Below are 20,930 nucleotides of genomic sequence, written 5' to 3'. Positions count from 1 at the left end.
ATAAGTATTACTACCCTGGCTTTCTTTTCACTTCCATTTGTATGACAAATGCTTTTCCATCACTTTTAATCTGCATGTATCTTTAGGTCCGAAATGAGTCTCTTGTAGGCAGCATACAGATGGGTCTTGCTTTTTTATCCATTCCATCACCCTATGTCTTTTGATTAGAGTGTTTAGTCCATTTACATTCAAAGTAATTATTGATAGGTATGTACTTATTGCTATTTTGTTACTTGTATGGTTGTTTTGTAATTCTTCTCTGTTCTTGTTTTCTTTTCTCTTTATTCTCACAGTATGCTGGCTTTTTTAAGTGATATACTTGGATTTTTTCTGTTTATTTTTTGCATATCTATTACCAGTTCTTGATTTGTGGTTACCATTAGGTTTATGTATAACATCTTATACATATAGAAGTCTATATTAAGTTGATGGTCACTTAAGTTTGAACCTATTCTAAAAGCAGTCAAGTTTTACTCCTTCCCCTGCCCCAATGTTTTAGGTATATGGTATTATACTTTATATCCTTTTATTTTGTGAATCCCTTAAATGATTTATATAGATATGCTTAATTTTACTACTTTTGTGCTTCCTATTTTTCTTACTCCTGCTTATGGTTTTTCCTTTCCACTCAAAGAATTCCCCTCAACATTTCTTATAAGGCTGGTTTAGTGGTCATAAACTCCTTTAACTTTAGATTGTCTGGGAAACTATCCAAACTCCTTTCTGAATGATAGCATTCCTGAGTAGATTATTCTTGGATGCAGGCTTTTTCCTTTTAGCACTTTGAGTATATCAGCCCCTCCCTTCTGGTATGCAATGTTTCTGCTGAAAAATCAGCTGATGGCCTTATGGGGTTTTCCTTGTATGCAGCTGTTTCCTTTTTCTTGCTGCTTTAAATATTCTCTATCACTGCTTTCTACCACTTTAATTATTGGGTGTCTTTTTTTTAACTTTTTTTTTTTCAAGTTTATTTACTTATTTTTGAAAGAGAGAGAAAGAGAGAGAGCACACAAGTGGGGTAGAGGCAGAGAGAGAGAGAGAGATTGAATCCCAAGCAGGCTCCTCACTGTCAGCACAGAGCCGGATGCAGTACTTGAACTCACAAACTGAGAGATTATGACCTGAGCCAAAGTTGGATACTTAACCCATAGTAGGTACCCCTACTATGTATCCTGATGTGGATATCTATGGATTGATTTTGGGGAGGGGGGGGGTGGCTGTCTGTGCATCCTGGATCTGGATGTATATTTCCTTCCCCAGATTAGTGATGTTTTCAACTCTCATATCTTCAAATAAATTTTTCTGCCCTCTTTTCTCTCTCTTCTCCTGGGATTCATATATCACAAATGTTTTAATGCTTGATGGTGTCATTGAATTTCCTTAATCTATTTTCATTTTTGTTAGTCTTTTCTCTCTCTCTCTCTCCTGTTCAGCTTGATTGCTTTCATTACTCTATCTTCCAGGTCACTGATCCATTCTTCTGCTTCCTCTAGTCTACCAAGTATTCTCACTAGCATATTTTTTATTTTAGTTATTGTGTTGTTCATCTCTGATTTTCTTTTATGTTTTCTCTTTGTTGAGGGTCTGGGGCCCTCCACTCTTCTCCAGTCCAGTGAGTATCTTTATGACCATTGATTTAAATTCTCTATTAGTCATATTACTTATTTCCATTTGATTTCGGTCTCTTGCTGTGATATTGTCCTGTTCTTTCATTTGGGACATATTCCTCTGTCTCCTCACTTTGCTGAACTCTGGGTATCTGTTCCTCTGTATTGAGAAAGTCAGCTGCATATCCTGATCTTGAAAGCAGTGGCCTTATGAAGAAGAGTCCTGTAGTGCCCTGTAGTGCAGTGTCCCTTGTTCACAAGAACCTGGCACTTTACGGGTATCTGCTACATGTGTTGCATGTACCCTACTTCTGTGTTGGAGCTGCATTTTCCTTTAGTCCAGGTGTCTTCAGTGGCTATCTCTGCTTGTTGTTGGCAGGACTTGGTCCCTGTGTTGTTCATGGGCCAGTTTAGGGCTGCTGTGGACTTGAGCTGAGTCAGACCAGGCATTTTCCAGAGGTGTGGTAGCACTGAACGCCAAGGTGCTCTCCCTGTATTGTCCTCTGAGAAGCTTTCATTGGTGGATGAGACCTGAAGGTAAACCATATGTCTGCCCCCAGCCCACTGCTGGGGTTTCAGACTAATGTATGCAGTTATCTTCCCCACTTCCAGGAACAGGAGTCACTTTGGAGTGGTGCTGGCCCCATTGGGGCTGCTTGCACACTGTCAGCTTGTGGCACCAATTTGGACGGACTCCTGCCAAGGACAAGTCCATAAGAGCATGTGGGGGTGGGTGCACATTGTTAGAAAGTTGTGCACTGGTCTGCTGCAGGAGAGAACTCGTGGCCTAGACAATTGCCAAGGGCTGCTCTGCAGAAAATGCAGGGGCGGGGCATGTGGTGCCAGCAAGGTCACTGCCAGTCCGCTGTGGGAGGGGACCTGGAGCCACTTTAGAAAATTGCCTCACCAAGGTGGAGGGGAGAGGTTTGAGGAAGAGCAAACTAGGTGGAAAGCATTTGCGCTGTGCTGGTTCCTGAGGGTGTTTGTGTATCTAGTCTGGGGTGGGAGGGGGTGGGAAGGGAAACGGTGCTTGCCAGCTCTATTTTTCTTAGAGAAATCTCTCAACCATCCCTGTCCTTACAGCACAGTTCTGAGATTAATAAATAAATATCCTTCCTGTATGCCCCAGGCATTTTTCAAACTGCTGCTTCCATGCTGTATGTCAGCTGGGCTGTTTGTTGGGCTTTGTCTTTAAGGGCAGGAACTCAGTTTTCTATTGTTCTCTAGCCATTCCAGAGCCCAACCCACTGATTCGTAAATGCACTAACTGTAAGAACTCACAAAGTTAGACCCTACTGGTTTTCAAAGCCATATGTTATGGGAATATGTCTTCCTAATGCTGGTCCCCTTTGTCTGGGGTGCCTGGTGAGGAGTCTTTTCCTCTCCCCTCTGTATGCTTGTGGTGTCCCTTCCTCCCACGGATCAGTTTGGCTCCTGATCATGTCTCTGCCCTTCCTCTCCTCTTCATTGTGGCCTATTCTCTACATTTAGCTGTGGAGTCTGTTCTGACAGTTTTGGGGTTGTTCAGTGAGGTATTTGCACCGATGTGGGTGTTATCTAGGTGTATCTGTGGGATGAAGTGTGCTTAGGATTCTCCTATTCCACCATTTCTCATTGTAGTTTTGATTTGCATTTCCCTGATAATTAGTGATGTTGAGCATCTTTTCGTGTGTGTGTTGGCCATCTGTGTGTCTTCTTTGGAAGAATGTCTATTCAGGTCCTCTGTGCATTTTTTAACCAGATTGTTAGTTTGCTTGTTTGGTGTTGGGCTTTGTAAGTTCTTTATATAGGGGCACCTGTGTGGCTCAGTCAGTTAAGTGTCCAACTTTAGCTCAGGTCATGATCTTGCAGTTCATGAGTTCAAGCCCCATGTCGGACTCTGTGCTGACAGTTCAGAGCCTGGAGCCTGCTGCAGATAGATTATCTCTCCCGCTCTCTCTGCCCCTCCTCCACTAGTGTTCTGTCTCTCTGCCTTTCAGAACTAAACATTTAAAAAAAAACTTCTTTATATATACTTTGGATATTAACCCCTTATCAGATATATCATTTGCAAATATCTTCTTCCATTCAGTAGGTTGCCTTTTGTTTTGAGGATTTCCTTCACTGTGTAAAGATGTTTTATTTTGATGTAGTCCCAATAGTTTATTGTTGTTTTTGTTTCCCTGGCTTGAGGAGACCTATCTAGGAAAATGTTTCTATGGCTGATGTCAAAGAAATTACTGCCTATGTTTTTGTTTAGTAATTGTATGGTTTTCAGTCTGACATTTAGGTCTTTAATACATTTTGTGTTTATTTCTGTGTTTAGGGTAAGAAAGTGATCCAGTTTCATTCTTTTGCAGTGTTCAGTTTTCTCAGTACCATTTATTGAGGAGACTGTCTTTTCCCCATTGTATACTCATGCCTTCTTTGTCATAGAGTAATTGGCCATATAAGCATGGGTTTATTTCTGGGTTCTCTATTTTTCCATTGATCTGTGTCTCTTTTTGAGCCAGTACCATACTGTTTTGATTACTGCAGCCTTGTAGTGTCTCTTAAAATCTGGAATTGTGATACTTCCAGCTTCGTTTGCTTTCTCATGATTACTTGGTCAATTTGGAGTCTTTTGTGGTTCTATTCAAATTTTAGAATTATTTATTCCAGTTCTATGGAAAGTGTTTTTGTTTTGATAGAGACTGTATTACATTTATGAATTTTTTGGGGTAGTATGGGCATTTTAACAATATTTGTTCTCCCAACCCATGACCATGGCATATTGTTTCATTAGTTTGTGTCATCCTCCATTTCTTCCATCGGTGTTTTTATAGCTCTCAGAGTACAGGTCTTTCACCCCCTTGGTTAAGTTTATTCCTATGGATCTTATTGTTTTTGATGTAACTGTAAATGGGATTGTTTTTTTAATTTTACTTTCTGCTACTTCATTATTAATGTTTAGAAATACAACAGATTTATGTAAATAAATTTTGTATCCTGTGACTTTACTGAGTTCATTTATCAATTCCAGTAGTCTTTAGGGTTTTCTGTATATAGTATTATGTCATCTGTAAATCATGAGGTTTTTACTTCTTCCTTACAGATTTGGATATCTTTTATTTCTTTTTTCTTGTCTGATTGCTGTGGCTAGGGCTTCTAGCACTATGTTGAATAAAAGTGGCAAAAGTGAGCATCCTTGTCTTGTTCCTGATCTTAGAGGAAAATTTCTCAGTTTTTCACCATTTAGTAAGATGTTAGCTGTGGGATTTTCATATATGGCACTTACTATATTGAGGTATGTTCCTTCTTGACCTACTTTGTTGAGAGGTTTTATCACAAATGGATGTTGTGTTTTGTCAAATGCTTTTTCTGCATTTATTGAGATGATCCTATGGTTTTTCTCTGTTCTTTTGTTGATGTGATGTATCACATTGATTGATTTATGAATATTGAACCATGCTTGCATCCCTGGAATAAAAGTACTGTTGGATCCAGTTTGCTAATAATTTGTTGAGGATTTTTACATCTGTGTTCATCAGAGATATTAGTCTGTAGATTCCTTTTCTTATAATGTCTTCATTTGGTTTTGCTATCAAAATGAATGAATTTGGAAACTTCCCTTCTTTTTCTATTTTTTGGAATAGTTTGAGAAGAATGGGTATTAACTCTTCTTTAAATGTTTGGTAGAGGGACTCCTGGGTGGCTTAGTCGGTTAGGCATCTAACTCTTAATTTCGGCTCAGGTCATTATCTCACAGTTCATGGGTTCAAGCCTTGTGTCAGGCTCTGCACTGACAGTATGGAGCCTGCTTGGGATTCTCTCTTTCTATCCCTCTCTTCCCCTCCCCTGCTCACAGTTTCTCTTTCTCTATATAAAATAAATAAATAAATAAACTAAAAAAAAATTTGGTGGAATTCAGCCTTGATGCCATCTGGTCCTGGACTTAGTTTATTGGGAGTGTTTTGATTATTGATTTCATTTCATTGATAGTAATTGATCTGTTCAGGTTTTCTATTTTTTCTGATTTAGTTTTGGGAGGTTATATGTTTCTATGAATATATCCATTTTTTTGTAGGTTGTCCAATTTTTTGGCATGTAATTTTTCACAATATTCTCTTATAATCCCTTGTATTTCTGTGGTGTCCGTTGTTATTTCTACTCATTCATTTCTAGGTTTTTGGGGGGGGGGGTCCTCCTTTTTTTTTTTTTTTTTTTTTTTTGGATGAGTCTAGCTAGCAGTTTATCAATTCCATTGATCTTTTCAAAGGCCCAGGTCGTGATTTCATTGATCTGTTCTATTGTTTTTTTAGTTTCTATTTCATTGATTTCTGCTCTAATCTTTATTATTTCCTTCCTTCTACTAGCTTTGGGCTTTGTTCTTTTTCTAGCTCCTTTAGGTGTAAGGTAAAGTTGTTTATTTGACATTTTTCTTGCTTTTGAGGTAGTCCTCTATTACTGTAATCTTTCCTTTGAGAAGAGCTTTTCCTGCATCCCAAGGATTTTAGACTACTGTGTTTTCATTTGTCTCATGTATTTTTTTATTTCCTCTTTGATACCTTGGTTGACCCATTCATTGTTCAGTAGTTTGTTTTTTTAAGTCCATGTATTTATGTTCTTTCCAGATTTTTTTCTTGTGATTGATTTCTAGTATCATATTGCTGTGGTAAGAAAAGATGTGTGATTTGATTTCAGACTTTTTTGATTTATTGACCCTTGTTTTATGGCCTAAGATATAATCTATTCTGGGGAAGTTTCCATGTGTAATCCACTGTTTTTGTATGAAATGTTCTCAATGTACCTGTCAGGCCTGTCTGGCCTAATGTGTCATTCAAAGCTGTTTCCTTGTTGATTTTCTGTCTGGATGGTGTATCCATTGATGCAAGTGGAGTATTAAAGTCCCCTGCTATTATTATACAACAATAATAGAAAGAAACAGTTTCTTCCTCTGTTTGTTAATAGTTGCCTTATGTAGGTATTCCCATGTTGGGTGTGTGGATATTTACAATTGCTATATCCTCCTGTTTGATACAAATGTTATAACCTCTTCTTGGATTACTCCCTTTATCATTATGTAGTGTCCTTTTTTGTTTCTTGGTTTAGTCTTTGTCTTAAAGTCTATTTTGCTCAATATAAATATTGCTACTTCAGCTTTCTTTTTGCTTCTATTCCATCTGCATGGTAAATGTTTTTCTATGCCTTTACTTTCAATCTGTATGTGTCTTTAGGTCTGAAGTGAATCTGTTATAGGCAGCATATGGATGGGTCTTTGTTTTTTGTCCATTCATTCACTCTATGGTTTTAAATTGGAGCATATAGTCCATTTACACACAAAGTAATTATCGATAGGTATGTACTTATTGCCATTTTTGTTACCTGTTTCATGGTTGTTGCTTTCTTCTTCTCTTGTTCACTTCCCTTAGAGTTTGAAAGCTTGAGTGTTATGCTTTGATTCATTTCTCTTTTATTTTTTGTGTATCTGTTACAGGTTTTTGATTTGTGGTTACCATTGGGTTTACGTATAATTTCTTATGTGTATAGTATTCCATATTAAGTTGATGGTCACTTAAATTTGAACCCACTCTAAAAGCACTGAATTTCTACTAACCCCCATGTTTATGTATATGATGTCATACTTTATATTTTTAAAATTTTGTGTATCCCTTGACTGATTTTTATAAATATAATTGATTTTACCTCCTTACTGGTTTTATAAGTGATTAATGTACTTTTATTATATGTTTGCATTTCCCTGTGAAATTTTTTCCTTTCATAGTTTTCATACTCCTGATATGCTGGGGGTTTTTTTTCCACTCAAAGAGCTCCCTTTAACATTTCTTGTAAGGCCTCTTTAGTGCTCATGAACTCCTTTAACTTTGTTTGTCTGGGAAACTCTTTATCTCTCCTTCAATTATGAATAACATACTTGCTGAGAAGACTGTTCTTGGTTGCATTTTTTTTCCTTTCAGCACTTTGATTTCACTTTTATTTTTTTAAGTAGGCTCTAAGCCCAACATGAGGTTTGAACTCGTGACCCAGAGATCAAGAGTCACATGCTCTACTGACTGAGCCAGCCAGATGCCCCTCTTTCAGCACTTTGAATATATCATGCCACTCCCTTCGGTTCCGCAAAGTTTCTGCTGAAAAAACACCTGATAGGTTTGTGGAGTTTCCCTCGTATTTAACTGTTTTATTTTACTTCATTAATTAAAAGAAAATTTTTTTTCTGCTTTTAAAAATCTATATATATCACTACTTTCTGCCATTTTAATTACTATGTGTGGATCTCTTTGGGTTTAATTTTGTTGAAGGTTCTCTATACCTCCTGGATCTGGATGTCTGTTGCCTTCCCCAGATTAGGGAAGTTTTCACCTATTATGTCTTCAAATAAATTTTCTGCTCCCTTCTCTCTCTCTTCTTCTGGGATCCCTATAATGTGAGTATTATTATACTTGATGATATCACTGAGTTCCCTTAGCCTGTTCTCATTTTTTATTATATTGTTTTTCTGTTTACTGTTCAGCTTGGCTGTTTTCCATAACATGCATCCATCCATATCACTGATTTGTTCTTCTGCCTCCTCTAGTCTGCTATTGATTCCCTCTAGTATATTTTTTATTTCAGTTATTGAGTTCTTCACTCTGACCGGTTCTGTTTATATTTTGTATTTCTATTGAAGGTCTCTCTGAGCTCTTTCACTCTTTTCTCAAGTCCAGTAAATATCTTTATGACCATTTTGGAGTTGTTTATCACGCATGTTACTTATTTCTGTTTCGTTTGGCTCTTTTGCTGTGGTTTTATCCTGTTCTTTCATTTGGGACATAGTCCTCTGTCGTCTCATTCTGTCTAACTCTGTTTCTTATGTATTAGGAAACTCAGCTACAAGTAGTGGCCTTATGAAGAAGAGGCCCTATGGTGTCCTGTGATGCAGTGCTCCCTGTTCAGCAGAACCAGGCATTTCAGTGGCATCTCCTTTGTGGGTTGCGTGCAGCCCACCATTGTGGCTGAGCCACGTTTGCCTTCAGTCAGGTCAGTTGTAATGGCCCTTTTTGCCTGCTGTCGGCGCACCAGGAAGGGTTTGGTCTCTGTGCCGTTAAAGAGACAGTTTGGGGCTGTTGATGGCTTCTAGTTAGATGGTGTCAGCATTCAGACCAGATGCCTGCTCTCAGTCCGTCTGCTGAAGCTGTAGTTGCATAGAACTGTAGGGTGCTCCCCATCATCCTCTGAGAGGCTTTATGGTGCATGTGGCCCGCACTCCGATCCAGATGCCTGCCCCCAGTCTGTCTGCTGGGGCTGCAGTCTCACTGATCAGTGGCATACTCTCATTGTGCTGCTGCCATAAGGTTCAGCTACTGGGACTGTGGGTACACTGGTATGCATGGATATCTTCCTCTCTCCCCAGGGAAGGAGTCACTTTGGAGTGGTGCCGGTCTCTGCTGGGATTGTTTTGCAGGGTGTCATGGTTGGCGTCATGGTTGGAGCCATTTTGGAGGGATGCCTTTGGAGTACGGCAGATTGAGTGGGCTGATCTGCAGAGGAATGTAGGGGCAGGGCACTAGTTGCCAGCAAGACAGGTGGAGAACATTCCTGCTGTTTCCTGCAAGTGTCTGGCCAACTAGCATGGGGTGGTGGGGGGAGGAAGAGAAATGGCGTCCGCTAGCACTTTTGTTCTATAATGGTCTCCTAAAGATCCCTTTTTCTCTGACTGGGGGCGTTCTGCATACATTCTGAGATTAGTAAATACATCTGCATAGATTTACTTTCGAAACAGTTGTTTCTATGTTGCGTCATTTGTTATGCTGACTCTTTAAGGGTGGAGATTCAGTTTCCTATTGTCCTCCAGCTCTCCCAAAGCTAAGCCTACTGTTTTTTAAAGTACTGGAAGTAAACCCTGATGATCCTAAAGACTCAAGAAGTTAAACCCCACTGTTTTTCAAAGTGAAATATTATGGAGACTTGTCTTCCCACTGTGAGTCCCTCATGCCTGGGGTGCCTGCTATGGGGTCTGTTCCTCTGGCTTCTTGTGGTGTCTCTCCTGTTTGTGGTTATGGTTTGGGTTCCTAACCAGTCTCTACCACCCCTACCCTTTTCCGTGTGGCCCCTCTCTGTGAAAGTCTGTTCTGCCAGTTTTCAGGCCACTTTCACAGATAGTTACACAGATGTGGCTCAATGTGTCCATGGGTTGAGATAAGCTCAGGATCCTCTTTCTGCACCATCTTCCCAGAAGTGAATCAACTGTGGAGTTTTAAACATCAAGTTTTCCCACATAGTCTCTGCTGATAATTCAGGAATTAATTAGACCCCCATCTCTGAATGTGGTTCAGGGCAATCTAACACACTGGTGTCCTGATTATTTAACTCTGAGTTAATTGTGGGTTTTATGTTTGAGCAGGAAAAAGTGAAGAAAGAACTCAAATACTTACGAGACCAAGAAAGCCATAAGATCAAAAGTCATTTTGAAACTCTCAAGAACTTAGAAAATGAAATCTATGTACATGACTTAAAAGTAGATGCTTTGCTCCTGGAAAATGAAAAATTAAGAAAAGTAAGTTCACGAGCACTTCACTTTGCATGGTGGTTTGACTGGTTGCCTAGACCTGTAATAGTTATGAGAGAAAAGGAGAGTATAGCTCTTAACACTTTTTAAATAAAGCTTAAAGTACACATAGAAAAGTGCACAAATCATAAGTGAAACGCATAATGAGCACACATGGGTAACCAGCATGCAGATCAAGAAACAAAGCGCTAACAGTATCCAGATATTTTCTGTGTCCCTTCCTGTCACTGGCCTCCCCACATGGGTAACACTATACTGGCTTCTAACACCAAAGATTAGTTTTGTCTGTTTCTGAACATTATATGTATAGAATGATACAGTATGCACTCTTGCTCAATACTTTTTGTAAGGTTCATCTTTACTATTGAGTGTAGTATGGTTTGTTCATCCCTAATGATGTATAGTATTCACGTGTATGACTGTACCACAGTTATATACTTTGTGGATGGGGGCGGTGAGAGAGTTTCTAATCGGGCCTATTAGAAATAGTGTTGCCATGAATATTCTTGTACATGTATTTCGGGGGAACATACGTACACAGTCCTGTGGGGTATACCCCTCAAGTGGAATCTCAAGGCCATAGGGATGTGGACTGTCCATTCTAGTGCACAGTGCCATCTCTCAAGAAGTTGCAGTAATTGCAACTCCCAGTGGGGCCTGTGAGAACACCACTGGTTCTACATTCTCACCAAACCTTGGTTTTTTTTTCCATTTAACTATTCTGGGAGGGTGTAGTGGTGTCCCATTGTGGTTTTAATTTGCATTTTCCTGATGGTTAATGAAGCATCTATTTATATGTTGTTGGCCACGCGTATACCTCTTTGTGAAGTGCCTGTTCAAGTTTTTTACCCATTTAAAACATTAGGTTGTCTGTCTGTCTTGTATCGATTGTATCATTTTTTCCCAGTAAACTACATTGACCTCAGGTGAGGATCTGTATCAGTGGATCCCAAGGGTTTTGCACAGTGCCACGGGAGGGGGATTCAGTCCCATTTGATGCTCACAGTAAGGTGGATAAGATATTATGTTCCTTTTATACATGAGGAAACTGAGGTTCTATATTTTTTTTAATAACTCTTAATAGCTAGAGAAATCAAAACCGTCCCACAGCAATAAGACACTAAGGGAAACATTCCTTTACCTCTCTGGGTAATTTTTTTCCATCATTTAAATCACAGCAGTTATCTACCAGTATGAGGACCAGTGTTTTTTGGCAGAATTAAAGTGGCATAAGAGGTACTAATGCACTTTGGAAAGGTAAATGTGCTCCAGAGCCCTGGCACCATCATCAGTAACCTGCACGCATGCAATACATGTTCATTCTTCTAGCCCTCGAAACAATCTCATAAGGCATTTCGTCTACCCATGGAAATATTCCACAAGACTGTCTTCCTATCAAGATGACATAGATTATTTACTAAAATACCTGGAATTGTTATTGCTACGTTAGTAATGGGTAAGCAAATGGATGACTATGTGAAAACACTGATTTAAAAATTCTCTTTAATCTATTGACCGTCTACAAGGCCCCGAATGACCCTGTGCTGTTCTCTTACTCACTCACCACTCTCCGTCTTGCTGATTACATCCCTACTCCCAGCAAATGTTTTAAGCCCCCACTGAAACCCTGGCCTTGGGGAAGCCACAATGAATATAGAGATGAAAAAGACACTGCCCCAAGTCCTTAGGAAGCTCATAGTCTAGCTGAGGAAGTTGCAAATAAATAGATAGTTACAATTCAGTGTGTTAAAATACTTGAGAGTTACGGGAAACCAGCTGAACTAGGCAAGTCTACAAACAGTGATTCACGTTCAACGAGGGGCAGGAATGATGACTTGGACTTGACTTACAGAGTTTTCACTTTGATTTACTACAAAAGCTTCCAACAAACCACACAGACTGGGACAAGATCAAGGCTGCATGATTAGACCCTACAACAGGCTTATAAACAGTTCCGCATCTACACCTTCTATAGTACTGGATGCCATTTTCTAGATTCTTTTTATCAGTAGTTTCTAGTATTTGACTGTTTCTCTCTTAAAACTGGGTGAGTACCAAATTTATATCCAAAGCCCGTGCTTTCAGAGTTCCCAGAGACTTTAGAGTTTAGCATTCCTGAGCATTGGGTGGTCAGAACAGAAAGTGATGATTTTAATACCCAAGCCACTACTGCCTCCATTACCCAACCCAGTGAAACCTCTGAATGGAGTGAACAAATCTGTGGGGTCTCCAGTCTCGATAAGTCCTTTCTCTGAGGTCCTACACCAAACTCCTCCGGTCTGGCAGCATGGCTGCCTCGGCACATTTACTGCACGCACATTTTGCATACAGAGCAATATTTTGTTTGTGGACATGATGCATTTGGGCAGAATATCTTTTAATTTCTTCTTGCGGCAAATTATATTCTGAATGCGGTGTGTTTTAAATGTTTACTGGGAAGCCAGACCCCTTATCTCCTTCACCGGAATGTAAGCTTAACAAGAGTTCTGCTCTGTTACCCTTGTACTGAGAATAGTGGCACAGAGGAGGATCAATAAATGTTTGCCGAATGACTCATGGGTAATTAATCTACAGTATCTAAACTGCTTAAAACAGTCACATGCTTTTAATTTCCAGTATATTGCATATATGAAGAACAACATAGAGCTATACAAAAAAAGAGAAGAAGACCTCAAGTGCGCGTCAGGTGACCTGTGTTGGCAACTGACAGCTCATCAGAGTAAGTAATGTGTCGTGGGTGATCTTTATATATAAAGAATAACTGTTTTGTTTTATTAAACATTTTTTTGGTGTTTATTTATTCTTGAGAGAGAGAGTATGAACTGGGGAGGGGCAGAGAGAGAGGGAGACACAGAATCTGAAGCAGGCTCCAGGCTCTAAGCTGTCACTATAGAGCCTGACACGGGGCTCGAACTCACAGACCACGGGATCCTGACCTGAGCCGAAGTTGGACGCTTAACCGACTGAGCCACCCAGGTTTTGTTTTATTTAAATAAATTTTACTGATTTGCATCCAATAAAATGCACCCATGTTAAGTTCAATGAGTTTTGACAAATGTACATGCCACTCTAACCACTGCCACCCCAAGTAAGATAGAGAACATTTTTGTTTCCCTGGTGACCCTTGGTGGCTACTTTCCCGCCTATCTCCAGCTCCTGGAACCCACTGATCTGCATTCTGTCACTAAGGATTAGATACAAATGGAATGATGGAGTATGCACACTTTTGTACCGCATGTCTTTCACTCAGCTAGCTTTTTTTTTCTTTTTTTTTTTTTTAGATCATTCATGTTGTTGCATGTCTCATTGCTTTGTTCCGTTTTATAGCTGTATAATTAAGTATTCCATTATGAAGATCTACCATGTTTTGTTTCTCCATTCACCAGGTGAAGGACATTTGGATTTTTTCCAGGTTTTGGTTACTCTTTGTTTACACTTGTTTTTGTGAATATTTGTTTTCATTTCTCTTGCGTAAATACCGAGGGGTGGAATTGCTGGGTTGTATAGTTAGTGTATGTTTAACTTGGCAGTAAGAAACTGCCAAAATAGTTTGCCAAAGTGGTTGTACAAATTTATCATTCCGCTAGCAATGGGATACTCCCCATCCTCACCAACATTCAGAATTGTCAAAACACTTACAATTGTTGGGGTGCTTGGGTGGCTCAGTCGGTTAAGCATCCGAGATCGGCATAGGTCATGATCTCGTGGTTTGTGGGTTTGAACCCCACATCGGACTCTGTGCTGACAGCTCAGAGCCTGGAGCCTGCTTCGGATTCTGTGCCTCCCTCTCTGTCTCTGCCCCTCCCCTGCTCACGCTCTGTCTCTCTCTCTCTCAAAAGTGAACCAACTTAAAAAAAAAAATTGAAAGGAACACTTAAAATTGTTAACATTTAAGCCATTTTTAATAGGTATATAATGGTATTTCATCGTGATTTTTATTTGTATTTCTCCGATGACTGATGTTATTTTTTCATGTGCTTTTTGGCCACTTGTACATCATCCTTTGTGAAGTGCCTTGAACCAATTATGCATTGCAGCATAACAAATATTACAGATCATTTACTTTGCTCCCAAATTGGCAATTTGGCCAGAGCCTGGTAGAGACCACTCATGTCTGCTCTGCATGACATTAGCTGGAGCAACTTGACGTCTGGGGTTAATTTGGCTGCTGGGGACTGGAAGCATCTGAAGAGCCACCCACTCACTCAGTGTGTCTTATGTTGATGCTGGCTCTCTGCTGGACTCTCCATGTAGTTGCTTGGCCTGCTATGTTCCAAAAGCTAGCATCCCAAGTAGAAGGGGAGGGGACACAGACGCCACCACTAATGGGAGGCGTTGTCAGCATCACATTTTGGGAAGCACATGTGGGATGGAATATATTGTGGGGCCATCTCTGGAAAATGCAGTCTGCCATTTGTCCAAATCTTTTGCTCATGGCTTTGTGTTGTTTGTGTTGTTATGTTAAAATCTTTGTGTATTCTGGAAATGAGTCCTTTTCCAGTATGAGGCTTGAGTTTTCATTTTCTTAATGTTGTCTTGAAAAGAGCAAAAGTCGGGGTGCCTGGGTGGCTCAGTCGGTTAAGTGTCTGACTTCAGCTCAGTTCATGATCTCTCAGTCCGTGAGTTCGAGCCCCACATCGGGCTCTTTGCTGACAGCTCAGAGCCTGGAGCCTGCTCCGGATTCTGTGACTCCTTCTCTCTCTGCCCCTCCGCCTCTCACGCTCTGTCTCTCTCTCAAAAATAAACATTAAAAAAACACAAAAGTCTTTCCTTTGGATAAAGTCTGCTTTATTTCATCTTTTAAGGTTAGTACTTTCTGTGTACTAAGACATTTTTGCCTAAGCCAAGTTCTCAAAGATTTTCTCCAGTATTTTCTTTATAAGCTTTCAGTTTTCACTGTTATGTCTACATCTCCAGTTCAAGTTCATGTTTACACGTGGGGTAAGAGTTGAATTTCATTGTTTTCTCTTATGTATATCCAGTTGTTCTAGCACCATTGTTGGAAAGACTGTCTTTTTAGCATTGTACTCCTCCAACTTTTTCAGATATCCATTTGATGCATCTGTTCCTTCTCAATATCTAACTTCACACCAATACCACACTGTCCTGATTACTGTAGTTTCATATTCAGCCTGGAAATTGGGTACTGTAAGTTCTCCACACTTGTGCTTCACTCTTAGAACTATTTTGGCTATTTTAGGTCTTTTGATTTCCATATAAGTTTTAGAATCAGCTTATTAATCTATAATTACGCATACCTGTCGGGATCTTAATTGGGTTTGCACCGACTCTGTAAACCAATTTGGGAAGAATTGACATATTATGTCAATTCTTTCAATCCAAGAACACCGTATATATCTTCATTTGTTTAGAACTTATTTTTCTCAGCAGGATTTTGCAGCTTTCAGGTGTTGTAATAGGGGTCCTCAAGACCATCCTTAGGCTCAGTGATTAGCTAGGATCCACCGGGCTCAAGTTGTTATGGTTATTGCCCATTACAGTGAAGGATACAGAGTAAAATCAGCGAAGGGAAAAGGCACATGGGGCAAAGCGTAGAGGAAATCAGGTGCAAAATGGCAGGTGTTCTCACCCAGTGTAGTCGCACAGGTGCACTTAACTTCCCCAGTAATGATGTGTGCAGCACTTGCAGGGCGGCGCCAAGCGGGGGCGCTCTGACCTGGGCATTCAAGGTATGGATTGGAGGTGGTTGGTCACGGAGGTGTGCAGTGCCTGTGAGACCTCAGGACTCCAGCGTCTACAGAGATGCTCACATGGGATTTCTCCTTCATGGTGTTAGGAGGGTAAATTGCACTGATTTTTTTTTTTTTTTTTTTTTAATATTTTTGAGAGAGAGAAAGGGAGGGAGGGAGGGAGGGGGAATATGAGCTGGGGTGGGGCAGAGAGAGGGAGACACAGACTCCAATGCAGGCTCCAGGCTCTGAGCTGTCAGCACAGAGCCTGACGTGGGGCTCGAACCCATGAACTGTGAGATCATGACCTGAGCTGAAAGTCAGACACTTAATCGACCGAGCCACCCAGGTGCACCTCCATTGACTCATTTTTGAATGTTAAACCAAGTTCCTGGGATGAAACACACTTGTTCAAAAGCTGCTATTGTTTTTATATATTGCTAGATTCAGCTTGCTAATCTTTGTCCAGATTTTTGTGTCCGTGTGCACGCCTGCCTCATTCTGCCTGCACTCGGGTCTGAGAAGGTGTCCCCAAGCGGTAAGCCGCGTGAGCACAGGGCTTGCCTCATTTGTACTCTCCTTTCAGGTACCACAGTTCTGTGCTGCCCATTCCCCAGTATCTGAAAACTGGATAGGAAAACAAATATATTTCATATATTTTCTCCTTGCTGATAGTAGGAGGGCAAGTCTGGTCCAGTTTTTCTGTCATTTTGGAAGTAGAAATTTTTAGATAAACATAATTTTTGGAAAACAAATAGCATTACTTTTATAAAAATCTTCACATTTCCATAACCTTTGAATTTTGAAAATTTTTATTTTAGGGAAGTATTTGGATTTGTGGGCTGAATTTCAGACTACAGTTAAGGTGAGCTTTTTTGTGTTGTCTCCATAAATATTATATTTCTAAAAATATTCACTTACCTAATAAGTGTGTGTGTGTGTGTGTGTGTGTGTGTGTGTGTAGGAGGTCAGGATTGAAACGGAGTGACAATGACCATCATCTTAAAATGTTGTTCAAAAAACAAAATTCATGTGAGTAAATTTTAAATATCATATTAACTTTATTCAATGATTCATGAATCGAGCAGCATCCAAGCTAGCAGATAAAAAGGTGCTCTGAGGAGCTATACAAAACAGAGGACTTTTATAGGCAGAAGGGAGCAGGAACAGGGAAGTTATACTAAGCAAAAAAAGCAGACTGGTTATTACAGGATCACTTGCCTTTAGCTGATGGCAGGCATCTAGCAGGCAGATGACCTACCTAGTGCTGATCAGGTGATTAGATGATTCCTGAACGACCAGTGTAAGATTCCATTTCCCAGAGAGCCAAAACTGTAATTCAATTAATTTTCACGTTGGTGATCTGAGGCACAGCATAAGTGAATCCATTTGGGACCATTGTCTTATTTTTAGCGGGGCCAAATATCACTATGAAATCGTTAATCCTTTGGGAAATTGTCTTCCTACTCTACCAGGAGTAGGTTAAAGGGAATGACTCCCCCACCCCTAGCCAGAAACACAAATTGAACACACGCTATTTGAGGCCACAGTTGTCACGTCTGAAGTTCATCTGCCCTCCATGTGTTACCAAGCCCTGCTGCTTCTCCACGCACCCCCTCCCGCCCCCAGCACTATAAAGGCAGGCAGGATGGAGTTTAAATCCTGCTTTGCCACTTTCTAAGTATTTCAGGTTTACATATGATCCTGGCTTAGCTTTTAAACCTTTTTCAGATGAAGTTACTGAGGCTCAGAGAGTTGAAGTGACTTGCTCAACACGAAACAGTTCATGAACTTACGGGGCTTTAAAACTCAGACCCAGCCTGATTCTAAAGCTCTAAAGCTGTAAGCCATGCAGAAGATGGTCTGCAATTCTGTGCTGCTTTGAAGGTGAGCTGGCTTTTTATGCCGGCGCCACCACCATCACCACCACCATCCTACCCAGTTAAAAGTTGGACTTCAGGGAGCATGTCATTCGTCTCCTTTGCTAATCCATTTTTCCCCCGAGATCTTTGACAGGACTTTGTGAATGTGCTGTGTACACTTATTTTGCAAGAGTAATACCAACTTTGCATATATATTTTTGTCTTGGACACGATTCACTCAACGTTTTTATTTCTTTTGTTGGAATTTATATTTACACACCGCAAAACATTATTTTTTAAAGGAACTGGTAAACAGTGGTGGTGAGACTTTGCAAGGAATAAAAAAGCTAACAGAGAGGCTGCAGGAAAGGGATGAAAACATTGAGCGTATCAGCATTTGGCTACAAGGGTATCTTGAAGAGCTGCGTTTTCTTATGGAGCAGGAATTGAAAACAGACCTCCATAGTAAGTAACATCTCAAAAGCTCTGGGTAACAAAGAACCTCTTGTTATTTTACTGTGGCTGGTAACATCAAAAAAAAGCATTTAAAACAAAAAGCTAACCAAAGAACGTAGTTATCTCTAATAGTCCATCCTCAATTAATATCACATTCACCTAAACATGGATTCTCATTTGTGGGGTTGAATGTGGTCCATCAGCAGTGAGACAAATCCCTTCCACCTATGTGAATTTTCTAAATAACTGAATATTTCTTTCTGTTTTTTTCTGGGTTCTTTAGGCAGGTGTGGGTGGAATCTAAGTGATCGGCAGGACGCGCGGTGAGCCCAGCGTCCTCCTACGCCGCCGTCTTCCCTCTCCTCCCTCTTTCTGGTTTTTTAAAGCTCTTATTTTCAAGGTCTTTTTAAAAAACCCTTTTACACACTTTCTTCTTAAGCAGAGGATATGAAACATCACTTTACCTTTTCTCCCTGAGTTTAGTATTAAAAACAGCAACTATTGCCTTCTCTGAAAATCAGTGATAGTGATGCCTTCTGGGGCTCCTGAGATGCAACACATTCTACATAACATGATTGTGTCACGAGCAAGCAGTCCAGTCTCTCCAGAGGATTATCAACTTCACTCTCAATATTTACTCTAATGTCACGTTAGACATGAGGCCCACAGAACTCTGTGCAGATTCTGGCTGCTGTAGGAAATGGAGGTCAGTCCTTGCACAGGGACAGCCCTGAGATCCTTGGGGTGGAATCCCTTGGGAAGACGGGATGATGGAGGTACAAAGGGCTGGGAGAAGGAAGGAGAATAGAGTGTAGAGGAGAAATGGAGTGGTGAAATGAGAATGTCATCTAGCAAATGCACAGATTAGAGGTGTCATTTTATTTAAAAAAAAATTTTTTTAATGTTTTTGAGAGAAAGAGCGAGCGTGCAAGCGGGGGGGGGGGGGGGGGCAGACAGAAAGGGAGACACAGAATCCTTAGCAGGCTCCAGGCTCTGAGCTGTCAGCACAGAGCCCCATGCAGGGCTCGAACTCATGAACTGTGAGATCATGACCTGAGCTGAAGCCAGACGCTTAACTGACTGAGCCCCCCAGGTGCCCCTAGAGGTGTCATTTTAAAGAAGGTCATTAGCTAAGCAATTTTAAAGGTGGGTTGTAGAAAATAAGATAGAAAGTGATGGGATTAAAGACATTCCAGTATTTGGTAAAAACCAATGTTCTCAGGGCACTGCTTGACCAGAGAAATAATGTTTTAGTGACCATTGAAGACTTTTGTGGGTAAACTTTATCAGCCAAAAAGCTGTTTTTGCGGTCCTGCTTCAGCCTGGTGATACTTATTATGTATCCGTGCATATTGGGTTGCTGATGGGCCCTGGTCACTTTGTAAAATTTTCTTTGGGAAGTTAGGACATCCCCAGCAACTGTATATCAAGCAGAATTTTAAAAGTGAAATCACCTCAAAGCACCAATTGCACTATTTTCACATGAATGAGTCTCCCATCTTTGTCTGAAACCTGATGGGATCTTTCATGTTGGAGCAAATGTAAATAGATTAGATTGAAAAGCTAAGCCCACTGAGTAATACCATATTCTCTTTTTCACATATTTTGTGGACTGTCTCATTGATAACTATGTGGAAAGTAGAATATTACAGTGTGAAAATGAAGACCAGCTAAATGGAAATAAGCTGAGGCATAAAACTTGGTATAGCAGGAGAATGAGTCACCATCCTTTGCTTTTTGCAGAGATCCAAAGGCAGGGGAATGGGAAAGGTGTAATGTGAAAAAACAGGGAAGGTGTCTGGTGTGCTCCGATTGGAGCTTGTTAGCACGGGGAAGCTGGGAGCAGCTTAGGAGGACACGGTATGTCATTAATTAGTAAGCGTATCTGGCTTTCTCTGGTTGTTTCAAGGTTAAAAGGGTCAAAAGTAGGGAAGTTAGTGGTCAGTGCTAATGTTATGACATTCTGGGCCAGTTGCAGAGTGTGTGGGTCAGAGAACTCCTCAGGCTCTAGTCTTCTCACTTCTGCTATTGTGGGAGAATCAGTTATCCTACAAATGTATGTAAAATCCGTTGTCATAGGGGTTTCCCAGGTGTAGCATAAGAACTGTGAGAGAACCTAACAGGGAATGAGACTTTGACCCAGTTAAGGAATCGGGGGAGGAGTGGGGGGGAGGAGAGGTCTCTGAAATGGAGCTGACATTGAATGTTTCTGGTTTCCCTAACTCCACTTATCTCTGCTCCTAGAAGAGCATCAGCACGATGTGGGCTTTGAAGGTAGGTGGACCTGGGCTCAGATCTCAGCCCTGCTTCCTATGTGTTATTTAACCTCTACTCCCTAGGTTCCCTGATCATAAAATATGGATAGTTAACAGGAAGTTAGAAAGCATCGGACCCAAATTAGGCACTCATCAAATCTCTTGAAATCTATGGCCCTCTGAGGAAGTAAGTCAGCTTTGACCCCTTGGATTACTTAATCATGAGCCACCTGTAATCTGGCTTTTGGATTTTCCCTTTTGAATGGCTTCTCTCAAGTGATGGGGCTTGTAGAGAAGCCCTTGATCTCTTCCAGCTCAACAGTGCTCTCCTGTTCTCTTCTGGACATAATCTGTCACTGTAGCCCTGCAGGGCCTGGCCCTCTCCTTCAGGAACACTGCACTAGCTTCAGTAACAGATGGGGGCACCTCTGAGCCTGGCACCAGAGCAAATGCTGCAGTTACTGAGTTGAATAAGACCCAGTTCTTGAACCTCAAAGTACGTATATCGTGAGAGCAAACAAGCAAAGAGCTGATTA

General features: G+C 40.7%; 1 protein-coding gene across 2 annotated transcripts in view; it reads left to right on the top strand.

Moving 5' to 3' along the window:
* CCDC175 (coiled-coil domain containing 175) overlaps positions 1–20,930 on the top strand; it is a 75,229-nt gene that overhangs the window by 52,887 nt on the left and 1,412 nt on the right. For both annotated transcript variants that reach the window (XM_058739198.1, XM_058739197.1), the window contains 4 exons: positions 9,967–10,119; positions 12,748–12,850; positions 16,643–16,686; positions 17,986–18,148. In XM_058739198.1, coding sequence (XP_058595181.1) covers positions 9,967–10,119; positions 12,748–12,850; positions 16,643–16,686; positions 17,986–18,148 — 463 coding nt within the window. The remainder of the gene's footprint in view (positions 1–9,966; positions 10,120–12,747; positions 12,851–16,642; positions 16,687–17,985; positions 18,149–20,930) is intronic.

The sequence above is a fragment of the Neofelis nebulosa genome, chromosome 7 (assembly GCF_028018385.1).
Source record: "Neofelis nebulosa isolate mNeoNeb1 chromosome 7, mNeoNeb1.pri, whole genome shotgun sequence".
Classification (NCBI taxonomy): domain Eukaryota; kingdom Metazoa; phylum Chordata; class Mammalia; order Carnivora; family Felidae; genus Neofelis; species Neofelis nebulosa.
The sequence above is the reverse complement of the archived record's forward strand: the minus strand, read 5'-3'. Positions and strand labels throughout refer to the sequence as shown.